This window comes from Nanorana parkeri, unplaced genomic scaffold, assembly GCF_000935625.1.
Source record: "Nanorana parkeri isolate BGI_ZX_2015 unplaced genomic scaffold, ASM93562v1 scaffold380, whole genome shotgun sequence".
Classification (NCBI taxonomy): domain Eukaryota; kingdom Metazoa; phylum Chordata; class Amphibia; order Anura; family Dicroglossidae; genus Nanorana; species Nanorana parkeri.
In genome coordinates, this window is record NW_017306648.1 from 299,223 (window position 1) to 325,144 (window position 25,922).

The window sequence follows — 25,922 nt, forward strand, 5'->3', positions numbered from 1 at the left end:
CTCCAAATGTGTACTAATTGCACATTTTTTGTAATAATGTTTGTGCATTTAATACATTTGTTAAGAGGTGGACTATGCCTATATAGTGGACCTGAGCTGAAAATGTCAATATTTTTTTAAATCATGTGCTACTGCAATGCACCGATATGAATATGGCCCAAAGTGAACCCCTCGCTCATTGGCAACGCTCAACTTCACTTTGAAGGAAATCTGTGCAGATAGAATATGTAGGTTGATCATTCTTTCTAAAAGTGCCTGTTCCCTGGCTGTCATGTTGATTTATGACTTTCTGGTCAGAGGAAAAGTCTTGGATCACGTATTTGCCCGTGGCAACAAGTCGTGGTTTAGTTATAGAGTAATCTGATTGGATGCCACAGGTAATTGTTTTAGTCTTGCTCTAATTGTCATTGCTTTGGCCTTTCGAAATCATTACCTATTCTATAAAAACACACATTCAGTATGAGATTAGCTGCTCTGTGGTAAAGAACCAGTGTCGGAAAACTATTGTAGAGTAGTTTAGTTTTCTTTAAACTGACTGATTTTGGGGTTTTCTGAGAAGCAAAATGATACTCGACTCAGTATAATTTGTCTGTTATCTGTATGAAACCCTTGCTGGCCTTTTCACCCGGACAATTAACATGTTTCCTCCCCTCCTAATTCAGTCCAGCTGTGTGGGTGAAAGAGAGACCATCTCGGGGTCAGGAGTCAGCCCCAGTGGGTGGAAGTGTCAGGTTGTCCTGAAAACAAGATGGCTCCCAGCCCTGACGTGGAGCCGGCCTCCTGTCAGGTTTTCTGTCTCCCAGAACACCAGAAGCCAGCAGGAGAGAGAAAATGAGAGTCTCAGTTTCCAGATTTCAGGATTAGCAAGCCGCTTGGTGTTGCTGAAGGATTAGGAAATCTATTCACTACATGGCTGTAGATGCCACGGGATTACACTGAGGTTTGCATAAGGAGAGCTAAACCACTTTGCTGTCGACTCTTCACTGATCTAATGCCTTTCAGTTTGTCACTGCCGGCTTGTGTGGCCCCCTCTCCCCAATGGCCTAAACAATTGGGGGGGGGGGATAGGTACATTATTACTATTGTGAATTTAGAGGAAGGAAACATCACATTCTGTTAAAGTTGTCAACTTCCTACAGAGAAGCCATTGTGTATATCATGTCGGTTTTTATACATTTCTGTGTCATTGTTATTTCTGAGAAATAATATTTCATACCAAAAGTTCTCTAGGCAAGAGCTTTTCATGTCAACCCTATGTTTTTTTTTTTATATTCAAAACGTCTTTATTAAAACGTACAAAAACACATATTGTACAAAGTCTCAGTGTAGTTGATACATATCTGGGGAACAAAGAACAAAACCAAAAGAGTCGCTAAGCCACGCCCCCCCAACCCTATGTTTTGAGGGCTAGGGTGAATTTTTAAAGGAGAACTATGAGGTGAGTGCTTTTCCCTCACCTCATAGTCTCATTGTCACAGGTCAGCTAGAACTGTCACAGGTCGGCTCAGTAGATCAGGTAAACAGTCTCTAAGCTGTCAAAGAGCCTTAAATAGTTGTGCTCCCACCTGACTGGTCCCATGGACAGTAATGGCTGCCTTTCCCCTGGTTAGAATCAGGGTCAGTGTGTGCATACAATTTTTGACACACGCAGTTGTGATGCAGTTTCTGGTGTGAACTAGGCCTTAGAGTGGGAAGTGGGTGCATGGAAACCACAGGTAGTACTGGTGACTAGTCCTTTTACTCTTTGCTGGCCTTCTTTGGACCGCTTTTTGTTTTTGCCACTGAAAGCACCTCACGAAGAACATTCAGCACCAAAATCAACATTTACCCCTTTGGGGGGGGGGGGGGGGGAGCTTTATAGCATTTTAACACACGCTGTGATAGAAATCTTTCTTCTGTTGCTGTGGCAACAAACTTTCTTCATGTTTTTTGTGTGCATATAAGGGTTTGACCCCTGCATCCCACAATTCAATGTGGACACCTTAGTAGCCCATGTAGAGTATTTTTAATTAGGGTTGGAGCCTTAACACTGACTTTTGGCAGAGTCAATTACTTTTAAATGGTTTCATTTTGTGATGAAGGCCAGCTAACCGCTTTTTTGGTGCTGGCTGACACTTCTATTTAGCTCTGTGTTTAACATCCCTAAACTGGATCTGGATCTGCTTTAGGATTCAAGACTTCTGCATGATGCTGGATGAAAGCTTTGCAAATGCATGCTGGATGCAAGCTTTGCATACGGAAAGGATTCTTCACAGTTAGAGCTGTGAAAATGTGGAATAGACTCCCCCAGGAGCTATTTCTACCTCGCTCCTCTAACTTAAAAAAAAAAACCTGGATGCATTCCTAAATGCACAGACTATTACTGGATATTGAGTTCTTATAGGTATATTAAGCACCAGAGATTGTTGATCCAGGGAATATCTGATTGCCTTATGGGATCAAGAAGTAATTTCTATTTTTCCTGTTATAGCAAATTGAACAATGCTTTAGAGCAGTGTTCTCAAAGTACCGGCCCGCGGGCCAGTTGCACAATCATTGGGTCCAGGGAGAGTGATTGATTCCTAACCGCATGTAATAATATCACATATTACATGCACTATGCAGACGTTTACATGCAACTGCTGTCACCTGATCATTAACTTCAATGGGTGACAGCGGCTGCTTGTAAAGACCCAGATTAGGGATTCCTGCTGCAGGAAAACGCAATCCCCAATTGAATCTAAATTTACAGATGTGAATGGGGTCTTATTGTGTGTTTTTTATTAGGGTCCATTTTACCAAACCGGATATAGTTACATTTTATTTTAAAGTATGAAATTTGGCGAGCGGCCCCTATGGGGAAAACAAATTTGTCGAGTGTCCCCCAAGGGATTTGAGTTTGAGACCCCTGCTTTAGAGGGGTTTTTTTGGCCTTCCTCTGGATCAACAGTGGGCATAGCGTTCTGTTTTAGGTTGTTGGTTTTTGTTTTTCTCTTTCATCTCTATAGGTTGAACTCGATGGACCTGACTACGTAATTTGGTAAAGGCTTACCGTGCAAACTGATCTTATACAAGCTGAAGTCAACTTTCTGGGCCAAAAGGGCTGAGTTCACATTGCAACCAATATGCTGGTACTTTGAAATCCCTATGATGGTTTTGAGTATTAAATGGACATGGTCTGCCCTGCCGATATCGACAGATGCTGCTCTCTTTTCCTCCAGCAAATACACTCATCCCCATAGTTAGAGCTGACATGGGACACTGAAGCGGTCATTGGTCGGCTCTATTGATCGAGAACTGAGCAATCACAAACCACTGATCACACAGTTCATGATCTTTTCCCTGCAGAGAGTGGTGACTGTCAGTCACTGCTCCCCGCAGGGTTTCCCCTCTTCCCTCCCTCTGTTCCTCCAGCACTCATGGGGCGGGCAAAGCTGGCTCTGGCTCTAGAGTGGCAGAGCCAGCTGTCAGGCAGTATTGTCTGGATCTTTCCCAAGTGCAGCATGGCACTGCACTGTCTGCATATAGCGGGCAAAAACCGATATATGCTAAGTTTTGGGTCACAGGAGGACATTTACTAATAAGGTTTGGTGATGGTTCTCTTTTATTGGTCTTTTGGCATGGAGTGTCAAAAAGTGGTTGGAACATGTAATTAAGGCCCAGTAGGTGCTCCATTTTGGCTAGACTGGACTTGGGAAAACTGTAAAAGTAAACAGTGCCTCCAATTTTGAGCAGCAGTTCTAATCGGTACACAATTTTCTTCCTTTTATGATAACACACCCCTCTAGTGAGCGGTAGTCAATGTCTCTGTGAGCAGGCACCATTGTTACCTGTTCTATCAAGATTTTAAAAAGCCTTGTCATCTTTAGGCAAATATCGTGGTGGATTCATATTGAGAATGGCAGTATATAACCCTATATCGGTACATATGGTAATATGTATGGTAAAAATGTACCTGTAAGAAGAAAAAAAAGTTAGATAAGTACTTACCAGCCCCTCATCTTTTGCATCGCAGGGTGTGACGTCACTATCCTTTCAGCAAGGTTCCGAGGGAACAATGAATACCACAAATCTCCCAAGAAGACACTCTAGTTCATTGCAAGAGCGTCTTCTCATGAGATTTGGGATCCTCATCGTTCCCAGGATCTCACCAGCAAAGGATCGTGACATCACCCTGGCCTTGGCCTCACAGACAGAAGATGCATTATTCTTGGGGACATATCTGCCCATCTACGACCAGGCTTACTAGAAGCTGGCTTGTTTATCTTCTGCCGTAACTGCTTGTAGCATCTTTGAAGCAACAGCTTTCTATGTCCCTAAAAAGAATAAAGATATCTAAAAATATCCCCTTCTGCTTCTGTCGCTGCCTGGAGGCCAAATGCCAGATGACCTTGGTTGTTAAACAATTTGTACAAACACAGACATCTAGTCCAGACAGCAGGTGAGGTGGCTGAACCAGTCACATGTTCAAGAATCATTGGAAACTGGTAATCATCAATGTATAGGTCGGTCAAAAAGGACTTCAATGTAAAAAATGTAGCACAGGAAGATCTGGCACCAGGAACCTTTGTTTTGCACGCTAAGGCTCAGGATGGTGTTTAGTCCTAAAAAGCAGTTATAGAGACTGGAAGAAAACCATTTTACTGCTGTTTATAATCCCTCTTGGCTCTCTTTTTTCACTCCTTCTATAAAATGTCTGTCCTTTCACTCAGTCTTTGCTTGGTTTTGGATCTGTTTTATCTAGTAGGCTTTTTTCCCCTGGTCATTACTGATGCCTTTAAAGAAGATCTGGAAGTGCATGAAAACAAAGGACTCGCTCTGCAAGTTGTATCTGCTTCTTTGATTTCAAAACCAAATATAAGGTTAAGGCGGACCTTGCAGCAAAATGCTGATTAGATCAGGGGCCCCCTACCCCTGTAAATATTACCATAGCTTATAAGGCCAAAAATGTACCTATAAGGAAAAAAGTTATTTTTGTCTGTGAGGCCAAGGCCAGGGTGATGTCACGATTCTTTGCTGGTGAGATCCTGGGAACAATGAGGATCCCAAATCTCATGAGAAGATGCTCTTGCCATGAACTGGAGTGTCTTCTTGGGAGATTAGTGGTATTCATTGTTCCCCCGGAAACTTGCTGAAAGGAAGTCCGTAAGTATTCTAACTTTTTTTTCTTACAGGTATATTTTTGCAATTACTGTTATCGGTACATTTAGGAATATCGGCCCCAATTATCTGTAGGACTGATAATTGGGGCCAATATTCCCAAATGTACTGCTATTAGTGAAATTCGCACAGTGGGTGCGGCTGTCTGGCCGGCATCCCTTGATCAGCTGATCGAAGGAGCCGGTCAGAAAATCTGTAGGAGCAGAGCCGCCCAGATCACTTGTACGAAATGAGTGGCGGCTCCCCTGCTCTACATTTTAGCCCTCCCTGCCCTCAACAAGGCTAAATGTAGAAAAAAAAACCCACCTGCCCTCCGCCCGGAACTTCATGGGCGTCGGAATGGTGTTGTCCATGTTCAGGCACATCTGTCTTCCAATTGCTCTTGTGTGTGTTGTACATGCAACGTTTATTGAGCTGGCATGCTTTTCCATAGTCCCTATCCAGACCACGAACCTTGATGTACTGCTGGCACTGGAGCGTGTACATGTAGAAAAGAAGTGGGTGCAAAGGGGCCGGAGGAGATCAGCAGCACGGTGAAGGGGAAAAAGTGATAACCATATTTAAAAAAAATTATATTTTGCCGTGTTCCGGAGCTGGGTTGTTTTTTTAAAGCTTAGAATGGGCTTTCAGGTGCAGTCCAGTGCGTTCCATGCATTTTGGTGTTCCAGTGCATTCCAGGCCAGACAAAATGAGACCTGCAGTATTTTTCTGGTCTGGTCTGGAACGGACTGCGCTGGTGTGAATAGAGGCCAAAAATAGCATAGGGATACATTAGGATGCATCTTGGGTCTGGAAACAGTCTGGTCTGGAGATGGATCTGGATGTGGTGTGAATGGCAATTGCTTTGCTCTGAACTTTGTATTATGAACAGTTGACTTTTTTTTATAGTTAAAATACTGTTTTCTCCTTTTTCTAATTATCCTTTGTTCCTGATCTCCTGCAGTCTCTATGCACCCACTTCCTGTCTACATTCACTTGCTCCAGCAACTTCTGCATGTCATTTTTCAGGGCAGGTTTCCAGACTGACATTAGTGTGTGTGTGTGTGTGTGTTTTGGCATGGTTGCTTGTAGTCTTCCTCAGGAGAGTATGCGATGAGCCGTAAAGCAGAGCCGTGCATATAGAGTTACAAATTATAAATCATACACACAAACTTTTTTTTATTTTTAAACCCTGACAACAGATATTGATTAGATTATGTACTTCATGTTGATCTTTATACGTGTTTAAATTTAAAAAAAAAATCTATAAAATGTGTATACACCACACACACTCTCTCAATCCTTTACATGAAAGTATGTGAAGGTTTGTGCCTTGTGTGTTGAATTAGCACAGCAGTGCTTTGCATATTTTCTCTACTGCTTTTTTAATTGTTACAATATTCTTGATAAAAATTACCTTGTCCCCCTCCCTTTCTTCTTTCAGGCCCGAGGATATTGAGCTGAAAGTGGATCTTGACAAATCAATCTGGACCCTGACAGTTCATCTCTTGGTGGAAAAGGTTGGACTGCTCTAAGACTACACCATGAGGCCGGTAAACGACTTGATCCCCCCTTACTTTTTTCTTCTGTGGTTCTCTAGCACCAATGCAGCTAGCTCCCCATTCCCGAGCTTCACAGTGTCCGACACCTCTCTGACTCATCTCGCCGTGCACAAATACACAGGGGACGTTTATATCGGTGCGGTGAACAGAGTCTATAAGTTATCGGAGAACCTTACAGAGTTGCGCTCCCACCTGACTGGTCCCATAGATGATAATGCCAGCTGTTACCCCCCGCCCTCTGTGCGTGTCTGCACGCACAAGCTCTTCCCTTCAGATAACGTTAATAGACTTTTGTTGATTGACTACACTGGGAACCGTTTGGTGGCTTGCGGTAGTGTATGGCAAGGCATATGTCAGTTCTTGAGACTGGACAATCTATTCAAATTGGGTGAGCCCCACCACCGCAAAGAACATTACTTATCTGGAGCACGAGAGCCAGACTCCATGACAGGGGTGATTGTGCCGCAAGATGGTGAGCAGAGTAAACTCTTCATTGGCACCTCCATTGACGGCAAGTCGGAGTACTTTCCTACGCTTTCAAGTCGCAAGCTGGTGAGAAATGAGGAGAATGAAGAGATGTTCCGTTTGGTGTACCAAGATGAATTTGTCTCTTCTCAGATCAAGGTCCCTTCGGATACTCTTTCCCAGCACCCTTCATTTGATATATACTATGTCTACAGCTTCGTCAGTGGCGGGTTTGTTTATTTCTTGACGCTCCAGCTAGACACCCAACAGACAGTAAACGATGCCACCGGGGAGAAGTTCTTTACGTCTAAAATTGTGCGAATGTGTTCAGCAGATCCCGAATTCTACTCTTATGTTGAGTTCCCCATTGGTTGCACCAAGGATGGAGTGGAGTACAGGCTTATTCAGAGTGCCTACCTTAATCGTCCTGGGCGTAAGCTGGCACAGGAGCTGGGCATACCAGAAGATGAAGATGTTCTGTTCACTGTTTTCTCTCAGGGGCAGAAGAATAGGTCCAACCCTCCTCGAGAGTCCGTTCTGTGCCTCTTCACCCTCAGCCAGATCAACAAACGCATCAAGGAAAGGATACAGTCTTGCTACCGTGGAGAAGGGAAGCTATCGCTGCCTTGGTTACTTAATAAGGAGCTCAACTGTATCAGCACGGTAAGAATTGTTAGATACTATTGTGGATTGTTTTTTTTTTTTTAACTTTTACATTTTGGTGTATACTGTAAGCATACTCTTTGAAAGTTATGGAAATTCTTTTAACTATACCGTAAAACATTAAAGGAACAACAGGCTTCCATAATGCAGTGTTTTTTCAGTGAGAGCTTGAGTTATTCTGTGGCATATATTCTTTTAGATTGAAGGTAAGCTTTTCAAGAGAACATATAGCATGAGTGAAGTCTTAAATTCCACAGGATAGGGTCAAAGTAACCTCTGATCTTCTGCCCCTCTCGATTTCAGCTGTTGCCTTGCACCGTCCATCGGTTTCCTTTGTTTGCTGGGCTTGTGCCCATCTGTCCACCATGTTTGGACGAGAGCAGAGCAAAGCATAGAGGGAGTGTGAAAGGCACATGTGAAGATTTGTTGCTTAATGTATAACATTATTAAAAATTGATTTTTCTCGTAGTGGAACTTGCTCCGTTTGGCGCTCTGTGAGCTAATTAAATTCCTTTTGTATGGTTTTGGCTTGTCACTCGCACTCTGCTCGGAACTAAGAAAGGCAAATAGTGCTGCATCCACTTAAACAAGATTAATAGGATTGGAGCCAATGTGTCCCGTGTAACCCGCTCTTTCCCACTGAGGCAGTACACGCACCAGTCACCCAGATTGGCTAGACTCAGCATTGACCGACACTGTGTGACCTGCTCCACACAATACAATCTCCAAACACATCAGGCTGTCAAATTGTTAGTAGATATTACACCGCCAAATCTCAAAACTAGTTGTTGGGCCTCTGCTGAACTGGAGCATTCCATACAAATGTGGTAATTGTGCCATCAGATTTTCCATCATGCAGGAAGTACTTTCAAGCAGGTGATGGAGAGTTAGGGGATCTGCATATCCACTTTGATAAGCAACATATTAGATCCAAAATAACATTTTCTTGAAGATTATCAGCACATGTATGAGTACAAGTTAACTACAAGTTAAGGTTTAATTGAGTAAAATTCTCAAGTATGGGGGTCATATAAAGTCTAATTGGAATAACTCAATATGCTTCGATGTAATAGTGATGAAATGATGATGAGACACGCTAGAATGCCCATTCTGTGATACTGGAAAATGACCAAGATTCCATCTCTGGCAATGTAGACATGCAAGTTAAATCTAATGTATAAAATGGAAACGTTGATCTCCTGGGAGAGAGATGTAGGAATGGACCAGACAATCCTGGATCTCTGGGATACAGTTTAAATCCTCTGAATATTCATTGTCCAAAAATGTCATTTCTGTCATAGTTTATTAACACCCCTCATCCCCCTCTTCTTTTTTTTTTTCTTCCTCTCTTCTGCCGTCTTTTCTTTTCTATCGAGTGCCTCTTAATATATCTTGTTGTTCTTACACCTATTCCTCCCTATAATAACCAGAATGGCCTAATACACATGGGAATCTTTAGACTCCCATAATGTCACAACTGATGTTTGGGATTGGATGGAATATACAAATTACTCACACAAATATATATTGGGCTTTAATTGTAGTTCCAAAAGGACATTCGCTCATGTTGACATAACATTTTATCACACTATATACACAATAAATAAACAATATATGCAGCACATGGAGTGTACATGCATGATAAGTGTATAATCCCTCAATGTTCTCGTTGGCCTTTCCAAACTGAGATGTCCTCAATGTCTTTGTAAAATGTTAATGAAACAGATTACACATAACGAGCATGAGATGCATGCCTCCTGATACAATGTTGTGACATAAGTAGGGCTGCAACTAATGATTTCCATAATCGATTCGTTGGCTGATTATTTTTTCGATTAATCGGATGCAAAAAATTAGATTCAATACTTAATTTAAAATCAAATACACCAATGGAGTGTTACAAACCTAAAGTTTACTTCAGTATAAAACTGCATTCACAATTTTTAGCAATCACACTGCACTGGAACGCATGGCATTGTGGTACCGCGCGTTCCAGTGCAGGGGATCACACTGTGGGTGTGAGGCGCATTTGGGTTGCCATTGAAATTAATAATTGTATTGTAAGCACATGGCGCTTGAATAGCTTCAACCAGGGAATGACAGCTGCCAGTGGCAAGATTCCACAGACGGCAGCTGAATGTAAATACAGCAGGTATTGGGCTAGTGCAATAGCCAGCCTGCTATTGGCCATCTCAAATTGCAATAGTCTATAGCAGGCTGGCTATTGCAACCGCCCACTGCTTAATGTGCCCTCTGTTCGGAGGGGACAGAGTCGATGAAACAGACTCCCAGCGTGGAGGAGAGAGCTAGGGGATCCAACCAACTAATCGATAATGAGAATAGTTGCCAACTATTTTCATTATCGATTAGTTGGTTGCAGCCTTAGACATCAGTCTGTCCAGACATGTCTGTCAATGGGGAATCGGATGTAAATGGACATGTTTCAGTCTACATCAGATCCAGCACGATCAGGTCCATCAAAACGGATTTCTGCTCTGTTTTTCCCAGCCTGGCTGGAGGCGGGGATAACTGGGTGTAAACAGACGTATTAGGCATTCTATTGGGTCCGCCTGATATGAAAAACAGACCGCTCATGTGAAAGGCTATTTACAACTGCGGGGTTGAAAGTGTTGACAGAATAAAATTTCAGTACAACTGAAGGCACAACTTTACAGTGGGGAGGGATTCGAACCCCTGTCAAGTTTTTTTTTATTATGTGTCCCTGAGATTTTCCCTTTTCTATGTGTCCTGACAACTGTATCACTGAATGTGAAAAAAAGCACACATTTTGGATTGTCCTCACAACAGGAATAGATGGGGAAGTCTTGCAATGGAAACACTCCTTCTGGTGACCCTGCTTATCACCTGGGATTTGGAAGTGAAAGAAAACTTCCCCTCAGTTCACCTTAAACATTCTCACATGCAAGGAGGGATGTGCATGAGCTCATCATAACTGGCCATACCTGAGATTTACAAAACGCAGCCTATGTCATTCCTAGAACTCTCCGCTTAGCCTCCGGTAGCCTAAAATGGCTGATAATGCAGAGTCTGCATTTTGCTTCGTGAGAATCGGGTAGGCGTGAATAAAATGTGAAAAAGATATACGATAGAAGATATTTGTTATGTTTGTAAAGCTCTTTTCCGCAAAGATAGCTGGAACTGTGCTTTCCCTTCTGCATCCAGATGCATGATCATTAGTCGTAGCAATCTGCACATTTTTAAATTGCGCACAACGGCTGCTCCAGACTGCCGTTTGTTTTGTGAGGGGGAAAAAACAGAAGGCTGCAAATAAGCCCATGAAGTGGGAGGTCTGGAGAAAGCAGGCATTATGTAAATGTAATTAAGTCTGAACTATTTTCATTAAGCGTGCGCCGCTCCTTAATTTTTTCCGTCGTGCCCCAGACTCGATTCCTGCATGTGTTCGTCCCAGTTTTCGCTCTCGTCTTTCCGTCTGCAATGTGGCCTCACGTGCTGTTCATTTCAGCATTCTTCATGCTCGCACACTTCTGGCAGGGATGGAGACGGCAGACAGCGCTGCTCTAAATACAATGTGGTTTCCCTGAGAAGCCACTTCAAAGGCTGCACAGCTACAGCGACACCCTGTTATTTGTGGCACAGTAGCCGCAGATGTGACATTTCACTGGGTGTCCCAGAACAGTCTTGCTGTCGACGTGGCAGCCTGGTTATTCAGCCTCAGGATTGTGCCAATTTCTTTAAAGCAGCCCTCTAGTGAGAAAGTCAAACTCCAGTTGATAGTTTTTTTTGGGACACAGCACAAGGGTTAGAACCTCTGTTGGGTTTAAGTGCTTGCTATGTTACCATGGAAGAGATTTCTCACTTGCTTTCTCTTCCTGCTGTGTCTAATACTTGTCACCTAGACAGGAAGTGAAGGGGAGATCTCCCCAGTGGGGGACACAAGTCAATAAAATCCTCCCTCAAGGTTCTCAGACTCTTGCTTTGTGTTTAGTTTTTTGTCTGTGTCCTTTAAGTGGGGATTAGAAATCCAAGATAACCCATCGCACACCTGATCCAAGACCCAGCTTGCAGGGTGAGTGCGGTGCGACAGCAGATGCCTCTGCAGATAACTTGAGATCAGTAAAAAGTCACTCACACTCCAATATAACGTCCAGTCAATCTATTGACTAAATGGTGCAGCATTTCCATGCAACGTTTCGGAACTGTAAGGCCCTTTCTGTTTGCCTGATGAAGGGACCTTATGGTTCCGAAACGTTGCATGGAAATGCTGCACCATTTAGTCAATAAATAGATTGACTGGAAAAATCTCTAGAGAAATCTCTTCCATGGTAACATAGCAAGCACTTAAACCCAACAGAGGTTCTAACCCTTGTGCTGTGTCCCAAAAAAAACTATTAACTGAAGAATATCGGAGTGCGAGTGACTTTTTACTGACTGAGGATGTCGCCTCACTTCCTGTTCCGGGCCGGGGTTTTCCCGTGTTTCCTTTTCAGTCTGGCACCCGTCAAATAGTAAGTGAGAGTAAATCTCTCGCTCAAATTCTGTAGGAGGCTTTTGCACTTTATTAGAAGCTTACATTTACTTCTGTGTTGTGATATTTGAAAGTTAATTTGCTCCACAGTGCTTGTAGATACAGAGATGAATGAGGGATTGTTTTAATGTGCCTCTACTGCTTGTTCAGAACATGTTCATACTTTAGTGTGCACAGTCTGGGCCCAGGTTCACCTTAACCCTATCACCGCCTCCGATGTGTGTCATACATTGGCAGCAGGGTGAGCTTGTACACAAACAGGAGTTTGCTTACAGCTTCACAGACAACTGTCGACTTTTTATTGGAAGTGAATAATATGGCGGCAAGATCCTGTGCATGTGTGGAAGTCTACTGCCACTACCGTGCATGCATGGGATCTTGAAGCCATATTGGTGAAAACATTGGGAGCGTGGGAGGCAACACACTGCACATGCACAGGACCTATTGCTGTCGTCACTGGTTGAGGGGGACCCATGGTGCAAGGCCACACGTTAAATTCCAGTCGGCAATACGAAACTGATGATCTGCCTGTACGCAGTAACAACTTCACAATCTGCTTCTCTATCATGAATGCACAGTTGGGGGAAACGGGCAGCAGCATAAATGGGTTATGAGACAGCATTGAGACAACCCAAAATGATGCCGCTACTGCATGCGTGCGCGGTATGCATGCAGTATGTATCTATGTACATGCGGTAAATGTCAGTAACTGCCACATCATCCTGCTGATGGAAGACCACTACCTTACAAGATATGCCCCTCCTGATGTTTCCCAGCCAAGATTCATGCCAGACCAGCGTTGGGTAAATTGAGGGGAGTGATGTGGTTGTTTGTCAGAGTAGAGAGAGCAAAGCAGAGCCTGAAGTCAGGATTAGGATGACATTTCTGATCTGCGTACATGTCCTAGGTCAGTATGGCAGAAAGTGCTAACGCCAGTGAAAAAGCATGGCAGCCAGGCGTCTAGCAATTTTAAAAAGAAAGGTAAAAATGGCATCCTATATACGGGACCCTTTTGAGAAGGGTTAAACCTGCAGAAGATTTTGATTGCAGACATCCTAAAGAAAGTCCCTCCCATCAAAAGGGCCCAAAGGAAAGGTCATTTCCCACAATGGCTTCTACACATTCCTAGTGATTTGGTTGCCTAAGTACAGGGCTCTCTCACAAAACCGTCATGCCTTTGTGTAGCACATACTCTCCATACCATGTACTTCTTTTTGTAAAGAGGAGGTAAAGGCTAGTTCACAGTCTGTTAGCGATTAAGTGTAGAACCTCAATTACATGGGCGTAATGCAGAGAACGCTGCTGATTAATGTGCAAGTGCAGTTAAAGTGTCATTGTCCTGCAAGAAAGAATTGTCTTCTGTTAGGAAAAATCTTTTTTTATTTTTGGATAATGCAAAATGTATTTAGAAGGCCCCAAAATGTTCCTTGATGCTGATATATTACCGTTACACTCTTATAAAACCACGATGAACTAATGTGAGCTGCTGTGACTTCATAATTTCTCTTCTGGCCAGTACGGGCCTTGAAGTCTACCCACATTTCTGGCAAGTGTCAGCAATTCTTTGTCTTTCTTACTTTAACATAATAGATTTCCATCATAATGTAAAATGCTGCAAACCTGAAGCAACTTTTTATTACAAGATAAAAACAAAAATCATTGGGATTATTTTGGTGGAGACTACATGGCCAAACAAAGAACAGATCTAGAGTTGTTGGCAGCTGAAGTTGTGTAGGGAGATGAAGGGACGGTGCCCAGGTCTACTTGTATTATATATTTCTAAACACTGCCTGTCCTATGCAATTGCCTTGTAGCTGGTGTTGATGTCAGTGGAAATGCATGGAATGTGCAGAGGTGTATTTACTAGAGGTGCACCGAAATTAAAATTTAAAAAAATGTCAGGCCGAAACGAAAATGTTCTTTTTTTATTTTAACTTTTTTTTCCAAATTTAAAAAAAATATATTTTATTTATTTTTTATAAACTTTGACATTTTTTTTTTATATTTTATTTTTTACTTTTAAGGACTTTGGGGAAATATTGTTGGTCTAAACAGACCCCTGATATTTCCCTTTTTAAAATAGAAAAAGATTGAGGACACAGAAAGCTTTTGAGAGTGAACCTCTCCTTCAGGTCAGAAGCAATACATACATACATGCATACACACATATACATACATATACACACACTCCTATTGATTGGGGTTTACCTGATGTCGCAGCTCAATTTTCAAAACCGACATTGTGGAACAACAGATGGTGTCAGTACGGTTTTACATCTGTGTAGTTTCACCCTCAATTGGTGCGTGCGGCAGGGAATCAGTCAGCACACCCATCCCGCTGACTGTATTTTTTTTCTTTTTACCCCCTGCATGTTGTGCATTTGCACCTGTGCTAACACATAACACATTCAGCATAGCTGTTATGGCCTGGCAGTGAGCCATGACAGAGCATGCCAATCCCACGTCTGATCTTCCTTATGCATGCCAGTCTCGGGGGCAAGAAATGTTACTAAGGGATCTGTTGTTTGCTCAGGCAAGGTGCACTTATTGTTTTTTCTTTTTCTAGAACACTTTTTTTTGTCTGCTTTTACCTCATATGGTAGTGTAAGTTCTGAGTTCTAGTTTAAGAATGTGCAATGCCCCGCTCTACATTGTCTTTCACCTTTTTCATTGCAGGGATGTATTATGTATCGGTTTCCTTTCCTGTGACTGGTTCTGGTTTCCTAAGGTCTTATCTGCAGGACAACTTGGATTCCTGCAGAAGTTGCTAGGGATTCCTTGAGCAGTTGGCAGACTTATCTCTCACCTACAATGACCACCAATGGCGAAGGACTATTTGATATCTAATATAAGTGGTCACTTTTACACTGATCGCTGATGTGAGGGGAAATGTTTCCCTTGACCACCAATATAAGGGGAGGCTTTTCCCTGGACCACCAATATAAGGGGAGGCTTTTCCCTGGACCACCAATGTAAGGGGACACTTTTCCCTGGACCACCAATGTAAGGGGAGGCTTTTCCCTGGACCACCAATGTAAGGGGAGGTTTTTCCCTGGACCACCAATGTAAGGGGAGGCTTTTCCCTGGACCACCAATGTAAGGGGAGACTTTTCCCTGGACCACCAATGTAAGGGGAGACTTTTCCCTGGACCACCAATGTAAGGGGACACTTTTCCCTGGACCACCAATGTAAGGGGACACTTTTCCCTGGACCACCAATGTAAGGGGACACTTTTCCCTGGACCACCAATGTAAGGGGACAGTACAATTTTCATATTTTGTTTCATTTAATTACCATTGCTGTATAGAGCAGGGGAGTGTTGTAAAATAATCCTCTCTGGGTGTCATACTCTCTAGTAATGCCATTCCATTCTATTTAACACTTTCTACAACTTACTGGTCTGTGGTGAAAAGGTTGAGAGAGGAGGCCTTAAAGCATATGCACAGGCAAATATGAAATCATGGAGTGAAGAAGAAAGCACGTCACCTTAAGCCCTCGTTCACACCTGGACGAACGCTCTACAAAACGGTCAAAAATATAAATTGCATTGTAGGCAATGGTCTCGTTCCCACCTTGCCGTATTTCCGCCCGTCCCTAACGCCCTACAAAACAGCCCACGCCTGGAAAGGTCCAGGTACTACTTTGGGCCGTTTTGTAGGGCGTTTTCCATTGGGATACAGCCAAGTAGCCTTCGGAAACGCGCGACGGTCGCAACTTTTTTACCGCGAATCGCGGTAAAAACGCGCGACGGTCGCGCATATGCAATACGCCTAGGTGTAAACGAGGGCTTAGGCTGTAAAGTGCTTTCTAATTTTTCTTTTCATTTACTGGTAAATGGTCCTGTTGATCCTGCCAGACTCTCTTTTCAGACCTACCTTCCTTTTCAGGGTGGCAATGTTCTATGCTGCCATGCCAATTTGGCACAGTGCTGTCACAATTTTTTTTCCCCCCCCTCTCTCTGCTGCATTATCTGTGTGATGACGTCATCCACCACGGATGCACTGACGGGTGCTTGCAACAAACCTCACACCAGGAGATTAGCATGGATGGAGGAGTCTGTTATATCCGCCTCTTTGTACATCTATAATTGCAAATTATACATAAAGCCAAGAATTTTAACATGACACATTTTTTATGTATACCTGTGGAAAAACTCTATTAAAAAAAAAAAAAAAAAATGTAGTGTTTTTTATTTGGCTTCTCTGTGAATTGTATGGGTGCTTATGAGTGCTGTATGAGTGCGTTGGTGTACACTGTGGCGGAGGTAAGCTGGATGGTACATGCTCCTATGGGGGTGCAGGGACTGAGGGGAAGGGGCCTGTGTTTTTTTTATTTTTGTCTTGTAAAGCGTTGCAGAAAGTGCCTATACCAGGTAAACTGATGAAATAAAATCTCTGCTGGCTGTTTGGGAAGGACACTCTTCTGTCTAGTCATAGCTGTTTTTGCTGCCTTTGTCCTAATGGGTGCAATGATGCCTGAAGTGTAAGTGTACACGAATAATGGGATTTAGACTATGCTTCCAAATGTGCTACTAGGAGTGTACGCTAGGCGCAGCAGCCAATCACTTAACAGAACAAATCGCTCCTTATAACAAGCTACGCAAGTAGAATGTAGTCGAATCACGGGACTGAGTCTTGATAGAACAATGCTTCAATTTTGTGCAATTGTTGGTACAACATGCTATTTGTGTAGCTTACTCCTTAAGGAGCCATTGGTTCCATCTGTTCAGTAATCCATTTGTTACTTCTATTGATTTTTATATAGCACAGCTGATCTACTAAAAAGCTCTTGTAAGTTCCAGCCTAATGATGTGGCTGCCAGCAAGTGATTCAATCTCTAGAAGCAAAAGATTAAAATCACTTGTGTAATTTTGTCCCTGGATGATAGAGACAAACCGGACCCAGGGAGGCGTTTGCTGCACACTGCAGTGAACATGGCAGCCACTTTGCCATTTCCTACAAAGCAAAGGCCTCAAGGTATGTGTGGGTCACCATGCCTCAGCATAGGTCAGTTTACACCAAGCAAAGGAAGGAGCAGATAGGTGGGGGATTTCATGGTAATATCTTGACACCAAATTCTCCAGCACTGAAGCCTGCTGGCCAGCAAAGGGAAGTAGTAGGACTATTTTATTAAAACCACAGTAGTTGTGTTAGCAGTAACATGCACATACCTTGGAGACAATCTCCTGCTGTCTGAGGTGGTCAATCTAATGTCTCTTTTCTCTTTCAGCCTATCCATATTAATGAATTATTCTGCGGCCTGGCTCTGAATCAGCCCATTGGTGGCCTGAAGGTGATTGAGGGCCTCCCCCTGTTTGAAGAGAAGACCGATGGCATGGCTAGTGTGGCGGCTTACAGTTACGATGGGTATTCCGTGGTCTTTGTGGGCACGCGGGCTGGAACATTGAAAAAGGTGGGTTCTGGTTGAATTTTTTCCATGGATTTGAATCTCTCACATTCACCCAACTGTATAAATGGATGTTATTGGTAAAATGCAGACATGCTGTGGTCCTAGGATCAGGCAGTGTGTGGGGCAGTGGCACAGAACCTGCAGTGTTGTTAGCTATATGGTGGAGGGAATAAAATCGCTCCTATACATGGTGCATTTAGCTCTGTGATTATGAGGAGGTTTTTTAATGTGAGGAAATAAAAAGAAACAAAGGAACGCGCTCATCAGGGAAACATTTAGCCTACAAATTGCTGGCATCTTATTGTATCTCTTGACGGTGAAGAAATGTGCTAAAGCAACAAAAGAACAGAGCGTACCTGCTTTTGCAGCTAATAGTTTTAATAAATAAGTACAAATAAAATAATGCACATACAAGCATACGAGTACAGTGGGCAGATTCCAAGATCTCAACATCTCATTGTGCAGACATCTGCCCTGCTCCTTTCAGTGCCAGTAAAAAAGGGAGCTGGTGGATGTACATAGTTTTACTGGGATAAGGAAAAAAGATCCCCAATGCCCTGAAATGTGTAAGTGTTATAATCTAATACTGCTGGTAAAGTGGAGGTGCAAATTCCTTTGTGCCTGGAGAGTAGTTGTGACCCTGTATACAGCCAACGATTCTGCCATAAAGGGGCAACGAAATGGCTAAATGTGCAACTGAATAGAATATAAGGATTTTTATTACAACCAAAAGTATGGTACAATGATTGCGATAAATGGTAGATTTTTTTTAAATCTTGGATAGAGCAGTGAAGATTTTTAATCTATTTGGAAGATTTCCCCTCACTTCCTGTCAGGACAGGAAGTAATAGGAAATCTCTTCAATGAAGAGACAGAATTCATGTTTAGTAGAGTTTTTTTTTTTATATTGCTGTCCATATCTCATGTACTTGTGACGGCTGCTCCACCCATTTCTTGTAGAGGGGTCATAAGGACAAAAAGTGAGGGAAAAATCACCCCAAAGGGGCCAAAGACTGATATAAAAACCTGAAAGAAAATGTTATTCTTCATCACTCTATATAAAACCAAAAATTAAAACATTGTTGGGTGTTAGACTTTAAGGGTGCACATTTCCAGGTTTACAATATCACCCAGATCCTGGTTTTCACAGCCAAGTGAATTACTGGACTAGATTTCAGACTTCTCCCACTTCACTGACTGCATGAATGTTCCATGGGAGTGACTCGCTTGGCAGTGCAGCCAGTAACAAAATGACAGTCCTGGGGCCTGCAACTTTAACAGCAAACGACACTAAGAAATATGTAGGCTTCATTTTAGGGCTGCAACAACTAATTGACATAATCGATTATAATCGATGATTGAAAAAGTTGTTGACTTTTTCAATCATCGATTAATCGGCTTCCTATTGGTTGGCCCTGTTCACGGCTCCCCATACGCTGCGCGCCACACCACCTCCCCACCTCACGCTCGCCGCTGCCAGATCCGCCTGCCCACGCTCACCGCCAGCCTAAATCCACGATCGGCAACAGGACGCGGGGAGAAGTAAGGAGGAGCAGGTATGGGCGGATGACAGCCGCCGATAGACAGGCCGATCTCAGAAACAAGTTGCTGGAAGACTGCTCAGGTAAGCCTGCACTTTCCCACACATGGTGCTCTATAATGTATTGCTGGGATTTGTATTCCTCTATAGCTGATGGTACATTGTGCTGTATATTATATATAGGAATACAAATCCCAGCAATACATTATACACTGTTTGTATAATGTATTGCTAGGATTTGTTGTATTCCTCTATAGCTGGTGGTATTCTGCATTGCGCAGTATAGAGGACTACAAATCAAGGAATAATACATTATGCAGCGCAATGTGAAATACCACCAGCTACAGAGGTGTACAACAAATCCCAGCAATAGTACATTATACAGTGGTGCAATGCCGAATACCACTCGCTATAGAGGACTACAACACCCAGCAATACTACATTATGCAGCGCAATGCAGAATACCACCAGCTATACAGGACTACAAAACCTACCAATAGTACAATATACAGCGCAATGCAGAATGCCACCAGCTAAGAGCCATTTTTAAAAATGTATTTTATTTTTTATCCGATTAATCGAACTTAATAATCGGCTAACTAATCGAGTTTGAAAATAATCGTTAGCGGCAGCTCTACTTCATTTGCTGACCACCTTCTGAAATTGCTTATTGCTGGACAGGCATGCCAAACCTCCGGTTTCAGTGCTATGATTTCCTGGTCAAGAAGAAGTATGCAACCCGTGAAGGCATAACTTCACTGCTCTGCACACTTATGCTTAGAGATTTAGAAAGTACTGAATTGGATCAGTAAGACAATAATTGGGCAACAAGCAATTTCAGAGAGTTCGGCAGCCTCAGCGCAGGCTTTTTTTTTTTAAACAAGTGGACAGTGCCCCTATCCAAAATTTCTGATTTCTTGTATGTGAGCAGCCCAGGATATGGTTATGGGCAAGAGGAGCACATCTTATATGGTATTGGAGAAAAAAAGTCATAACAGGTTTTGGCTCAGCATTAATGACAGCTTTTATAGATTGCCCTTCACCTCTGCCGGGGGAAAAGGACGGAGAATACATCATGCAGCGCCATAAATCCTGCCTGCCACACAGATAATTATCAGAGTGCGCACTGTGCCCAGTCTCGCTCGTTGCTTGTTCTCATAATCAGCCAACCTCACAGCAATTAAGTCATGAGCATCTTAGGTGGAATACTGTTTACACAGCCGTAACCTATATTGCTTTATTCTAATGCACTAATAGCTCAAATTCAGTAATTCGCCTGTGATACCTTTAATAAATCTGAGTGGTAGCAGTACCAGTGTTTGTTCAAATCTTAAAGGACACGTCCATGTTACATTTGTACAATGGGCTATAAGAATCAGTTTTCCAAATCTAACCTGTAGTGCATTTTAATTGTTCTAAATTAGCGCGCTCTGTAGCAGTGTGCCTAGTGTTTAGTAGTCCTCCCCCTTTTTCAGGGGAGTGTCAACTGCACAGATGCAACCCAAATGGGTATTCAAGGAACACAACCTGTAGCCTAAGTGGTGTCTACATGCACTCTAAAATAGACTTGTAAAACGCAAATGAATCTGCGTGCCAAACTGGGTAGGATAAGTCAGCAAGGGGGTCACATTACTAATAATGCTAAGTGCATTTCCTAAATTGTAAAATGTAATAGAGCACTTTGGGGACACAACATACCAATAGTAAAATGTATTTGTTTTTTTTTTAACAATACTTATTTACTATTGTATGTCTTCAATCATTGCAGCTGGTGAAAGTTTAACTCCGGCCATTCATAATGGTGCAGGAAAACATTCTCTGAACTGTAAGGCCTCATTCGCACTGCGCTGATTCGGGGCGTGCACGCCCAGATCAGGCCGTTCCTGGGAGGGACAGGTGCTGCGTGTAGCATCCTGTTCTTCCCTACGGGGGAACATGGCTGTACGCCGTCATACGCACACCTGAACTGCACATCCGTGCAGCACTGAGTTTGATTAGTTCCAGGGTGTCCCAGAACAGAACTTTGAAGAACTTTGGGACATTTAACCAGATGCAGCGGTCCAACAATGTTGTCCTAAGACTCCCCTGGGTTTAGTGATGCCCCTCACCATCTGAAATCTTCTGAAGCATGGCATGAAGTAGTCATATTTGCTTATTGTATATGTAGGGTGTACTCCTGCTCAGCAGTTATGGTTCCTCATTCCTCATGCGAGTCTGTAATTTTGCTCCTTTATGACAGTTTAGGCAAATACCAAAACCAGTTATTTTGTGATGCACAAGATCAAAGTAAACAAAATGTCTTTGCTTTCCCTGACTGAGCCAAATCCTCCATTTGTGTCTCACATACTCCCCCTCCCAGACACTGCAGCTCACATTGGGAGGGTTTCAGCAACAAATGCAGTGCTGTCAATCCAGAAGACAGGAGTAGGTGTGGCCTACTGATGTTTGCTGATAGACTAGCTTACAGGCTTGGGAATCCTGATAGCCACGCCCCCTACAACAAATGGGCTGTTTAAATGTAATGTGAAAAGCCTCGGCATCCTTTCACTTAGTCCTGTTGCAGAGGATATGTGTATTTCCTCCTTGAATCAGGGAAAAGCAGTAAGCCTGGGGCTAGACAACCTTGGGACTGCAACTGTTGTGGAACTACAGGTCCCACAATGCATTGCAAGACTTAACAGCCACAGGCATGACTCCCAGATGCATGATGGGATTTTGTAGTTTCAGCACAGCTGAATAAAGCCACAGCCAGATAAAGACAATCTGCCATCTTGCAGGAACACCCGTGTGAGCTAAGCATTCCTGTTTATGAATAAAGCTGGGTTTAAAGACATCAGATGGTTGTATTGGGTCTTGCCTTAGACTTTGTGTGAGGACATTTCTACCTGCCACACTCACCCTGAGAGATGACGACAGGGTACTTCCCCTCTCCTTTTCTTTATAACATATGGAGAGGTGTTCTGTAGTCCATAGAGAGAACAGACAGCTGATAACCATGCAGCACAGGCAGAGTGTACAGCAATCGATGAGCTCACTTGTTTTGGACAGAACGGATTTGTCAAACAGAAATGCTTTCAGTGATATATTTAACAGACCAAAAGAGGTGAAATAAGAGAAGTACATTTTTATGATTGACATGCATATTAGGCCGGGTTCAAACTGAGCGTTTTGTATTCCTTTTTCTGCCCTAAAAAATGCTCAAAAAAATCCCAGTATTTCTATGGCCCTGTTCACATCTGAGCGTTTTGTCACAATAAGCAAAACGCCTGTCGCTGGAAAAAGTAGCTTTTTTTTTTTTTTTGGCAAATTACAGCTCGTTCTGGCCCTCAATAGGAAATGTTTGAAAACTCGCGTTTGCTGTGTTTTTGCGCACGTTTTACGTGCGTTTGCTCAACATCAGTGAGCTCCACTCTGCTCACAAAAACGTGTGCATCAAAACTGCACGTAGAAATGTGCAAGAATGCTGTTTAGGTGTGAACGCAGCCTAAAGGCTTGTTCACACCAAGCGCGGAGCAGATCCGGACCAGAGCAGGTGCAGACCGGATCAAAACTGCGTCCAATGTATTCCTATGGTATTTTGACCTCCAGTTCACATCGCAGCGTGCAGATCCAGACCGGATGAAAAAAATGCGGCAAGCCCTATTTTAACTGCTCTGGATCTGGTCTGGAACGCATCAAAAACGCATCTAAAACGCAAAAAGGCATGCAAGTGCCTGAAAGTCCATGTTAAACTTAAATTTTTATTTTTTTTTACCAAAACCGGCCCTAAACGCATCCAAAACGCGGCACAACCCACTACACTGCGTGTGCAGAAACCTGACCGGATCTGGTCTGCATTTGGTGTGAACAAGGCCTAAAGCTTCCCCTCGGTTCTTGTAGATATTGGGATGGATGAAAGGTTCCCTAGCACCTTATAGCTGCATTGTAGATAAGAATAGGACAGCAGCTTTCCCCTCAGTTCTTGTAGGTATTGGGACTGACGACAGGTTCCCTAGCTCCTTATAGCTGCATTGTAGATTAGAATAGGACAGCAGGTCCTAGTCTGGCTCTCTCGTCTACGCATCCTCCCTATGCATTGTAAAGGTTGTCCACATGATCCCAAGCCTTGATCCGTGCTAAATCATGTACATTTTTTTCTGAGGCCTGATCGGCGAGAATGCAGTTATGGCGTTTAACTCCAAGGGCAGCGAGCCCAGGGGAGAGGCGGAACATTAAACTTTTCATAAAACGGTGTGAAATCCGAGCCCGTTGCACACAATCCGGCCCAGCTGGAATCTATTAGCGCACTCCTGTTTTACACATTTATTTTCGTCTTGCACATTTTTTATGTCTCTGGCAAATCAGCACTCCTTTCCTTTCAGCTTTCCACGCAGACCCCCCCCTGCACCCCCAACACTGGCTCTGTGTCCGATGATCTGATGATTAATGTGTTTTGTTATTTTTGGGAAGGCTTTTGATCGCAGTCGCTTACACCTCGGCCACTCAGTCTCCACTCCAAAATCCAGTTCGACTTTACACACAAACAATTTTGGGCCCCTTTTTAGTGAGGCGGGGTATCAACGCGCGTTTTTTGTTCTACAGAAGATGTAACAAATTGATGCACCAAGCCGCAATTGCTGAAACAACTGTTTTATAGGCAACACATTTTAAAGACGTGGTGTTGATGCAAACAGGAGTGTTTTATAGAATGGAAATCTAGAGCAATTGTTCACGAAAAGTTGGCATTGTGGTTTTTTTTTTATACCTGTTTCAGGAAAGCACTTTGCTTTTCTTTAACTCCTTAGCAACAGGAGACGTACACTGTATGTCCACGTCACTAAGTGCCCAAATGACTGTGCACGTACACTGTGTGCGCAGCTTTTCATTGCGCCAGAATTCTGGTAACCACCGAACTCAGCGGTTACCGTTCATTAGTGAATGCCTAACTAACAAGGCATCCATTAATAAAAGAATAAAGCAGTTTCAGACACTGAAAACAATTGGGTGTCTGACAGTGAAAGGAGTGCGGTGTGAACTGCACTTCCTATCACTATTAGGCAGCTAACACATCGGGATTAACACATTTTTTGCTTCAGCATGGAAACATTCAGCAAAAGCTGAAAGCTGCCTGTTTTAGGCTTCTGATCGTTGTGGCAACTAGCCACAACGATCAGAAGTCCTTAGTGACATCTGTTCCTGACATACTGCAGTGCATGTCAGGTTCAGGGTCGCTAAGGTTATTATTGGCTGTCCCTGAGTTTGGGGCAACCTAATAATAACCAAAAATGCATTTAAATTATCAAGCAGTCATCGTAACATCCATTCTCAATGACTGCTTGATATAATTGACAAGCACTGGCTTGTCATGTCGTCCCCCCCTCTTTCCCTGTCAGCAATAACTGACCGTGAGAGAAGTTAAATTGTGTGTAAAAATAAATGTAAAAAATAAAAATGATATATTTAAATATATTTTTATACTATCATTATAAAAATTAACCCCTCACAATGAAAATCTGCAGCTGAGCTGCAGATTTGTTTTTCACCCTAAGGGGTTAGGTGTTTTAAAATGTAACCCCTCTTATGATGGCAATGTTCAAAGTATGTTGCTGTCACTAAGTATGACATTTTGTGACCGTGACATTGTATGACACCTGTCTATCCTGGTGACCACTGTTTGCTTTTAGAGAAAACTATTTAAAATGTTAAACTTTCAGTTTTAGGCTGAAGTACAAAAAAAGTGTGAAATCCTAGGCATGTGAGGTGTTTCCAAATAAAGGACAAATACATGAATTGATTTTAATGGAATTTTTTAAGCTGTGCTATTTTTCTAAAAAATAATCAAAACGGGGGAAAAAATGTTTTCTTTGTTTTTTTCCTCATTTTGTTTATATTTTCTTTATAGTAAGTGAGGCGTTGGGTAAACATATGTGATATAAATATATAGCCCTATCTGCCCTCTAAAAACCAATATATAATGTGTGGGTTCACTTAGTAAGAAAGCATATTACTGCTGTGGAAGAATCGCACAGCAAAAATGTAAAAAGTGCTTCAGTCATTAACAGAAATAGAAAAAATGAAGGTTAAGCTCTTTTACATTTTAGTCTTTTTTTGGCTCACTTAGTCTATGTAAACCCGAACAATTAACTTCTCATGTTTGCTCCACTTTGGTCTATTAAATATACTATTAAACGCATTTTGTTATATTTGTTTTATCAGTGCAAGAGAAACCTGTTGTCAGAAATTCAGAGATATCGTGTTCTCTGCACACTTCTGTGTTTTTTCTCAGTTTCCACCTCCCCGGTCTTAAATTGGGACTTCAAGTCAATAAGGTCCCAGTCACATGGGTGGCATCCACTATGTGCACAGATTGGAGCAGTATGGACATCCGTGTCCGTTTAGTTTTTTCCTCCGTCTGAATTGAACTAACTGGACCTTCACTACGTGTGTACCCTACTTTAGTGTCAATGACTGGGAGATGAAGACAGTGGGATGGATTGAGTTATTTAGCAAAAGGAAACTAGGCCGGAATGACACTACTCAGCCCACAAAATTGTTGTGTACTCTTAGCCCACAATAGAAGTTTATGGGAGACCATCAGGTATTTTATTGTATTGGTGGTCTTCAAAGGGGACAAAACAAAGGGAATTGTGTATGCATCACAAAGATGTACTGAGTTAT

At 42.7% G+C, this 25,922-nt stretch overlaps 1 protein-coding gene across 6 annotated transcripts in view; it reads left to right on the forward strand.

Annotated features, from left to right (window-relative positions):
• Positions 1–6,567: 6,567 nt before the first annotated feature.
• PLXNA3 (plexin A3) overlaps positions 6,568–25,922 on the forward strand; it is a 106,348-nt gene continuing 86,993 nt past the window's right edge. For 5 of the 6 annotated variants that reach the window (XM_018559180.1, XM_018559181.1, XM_018559176.1 and 2 more), the window contains exons 1-2: positions 6,568–7,808; positions 17,546–17,728. In XM_018559180.1, coding sequence (XP_018414682.1) covers positions 6,663–7,808; positions 17,546–17,728 — 1,329 coding nt within the window. In that variant the 5' untranslated portion in view covers positions 6,568–6,662. Of the gene's footprint in view, positions 7,809–17,545; positions 17,739–18,160; positions 18,185–25,922 lie in introns of all 6 variants that reach the window. The other variant, XM_018559177.1, reaches the window with a different exon arrangement.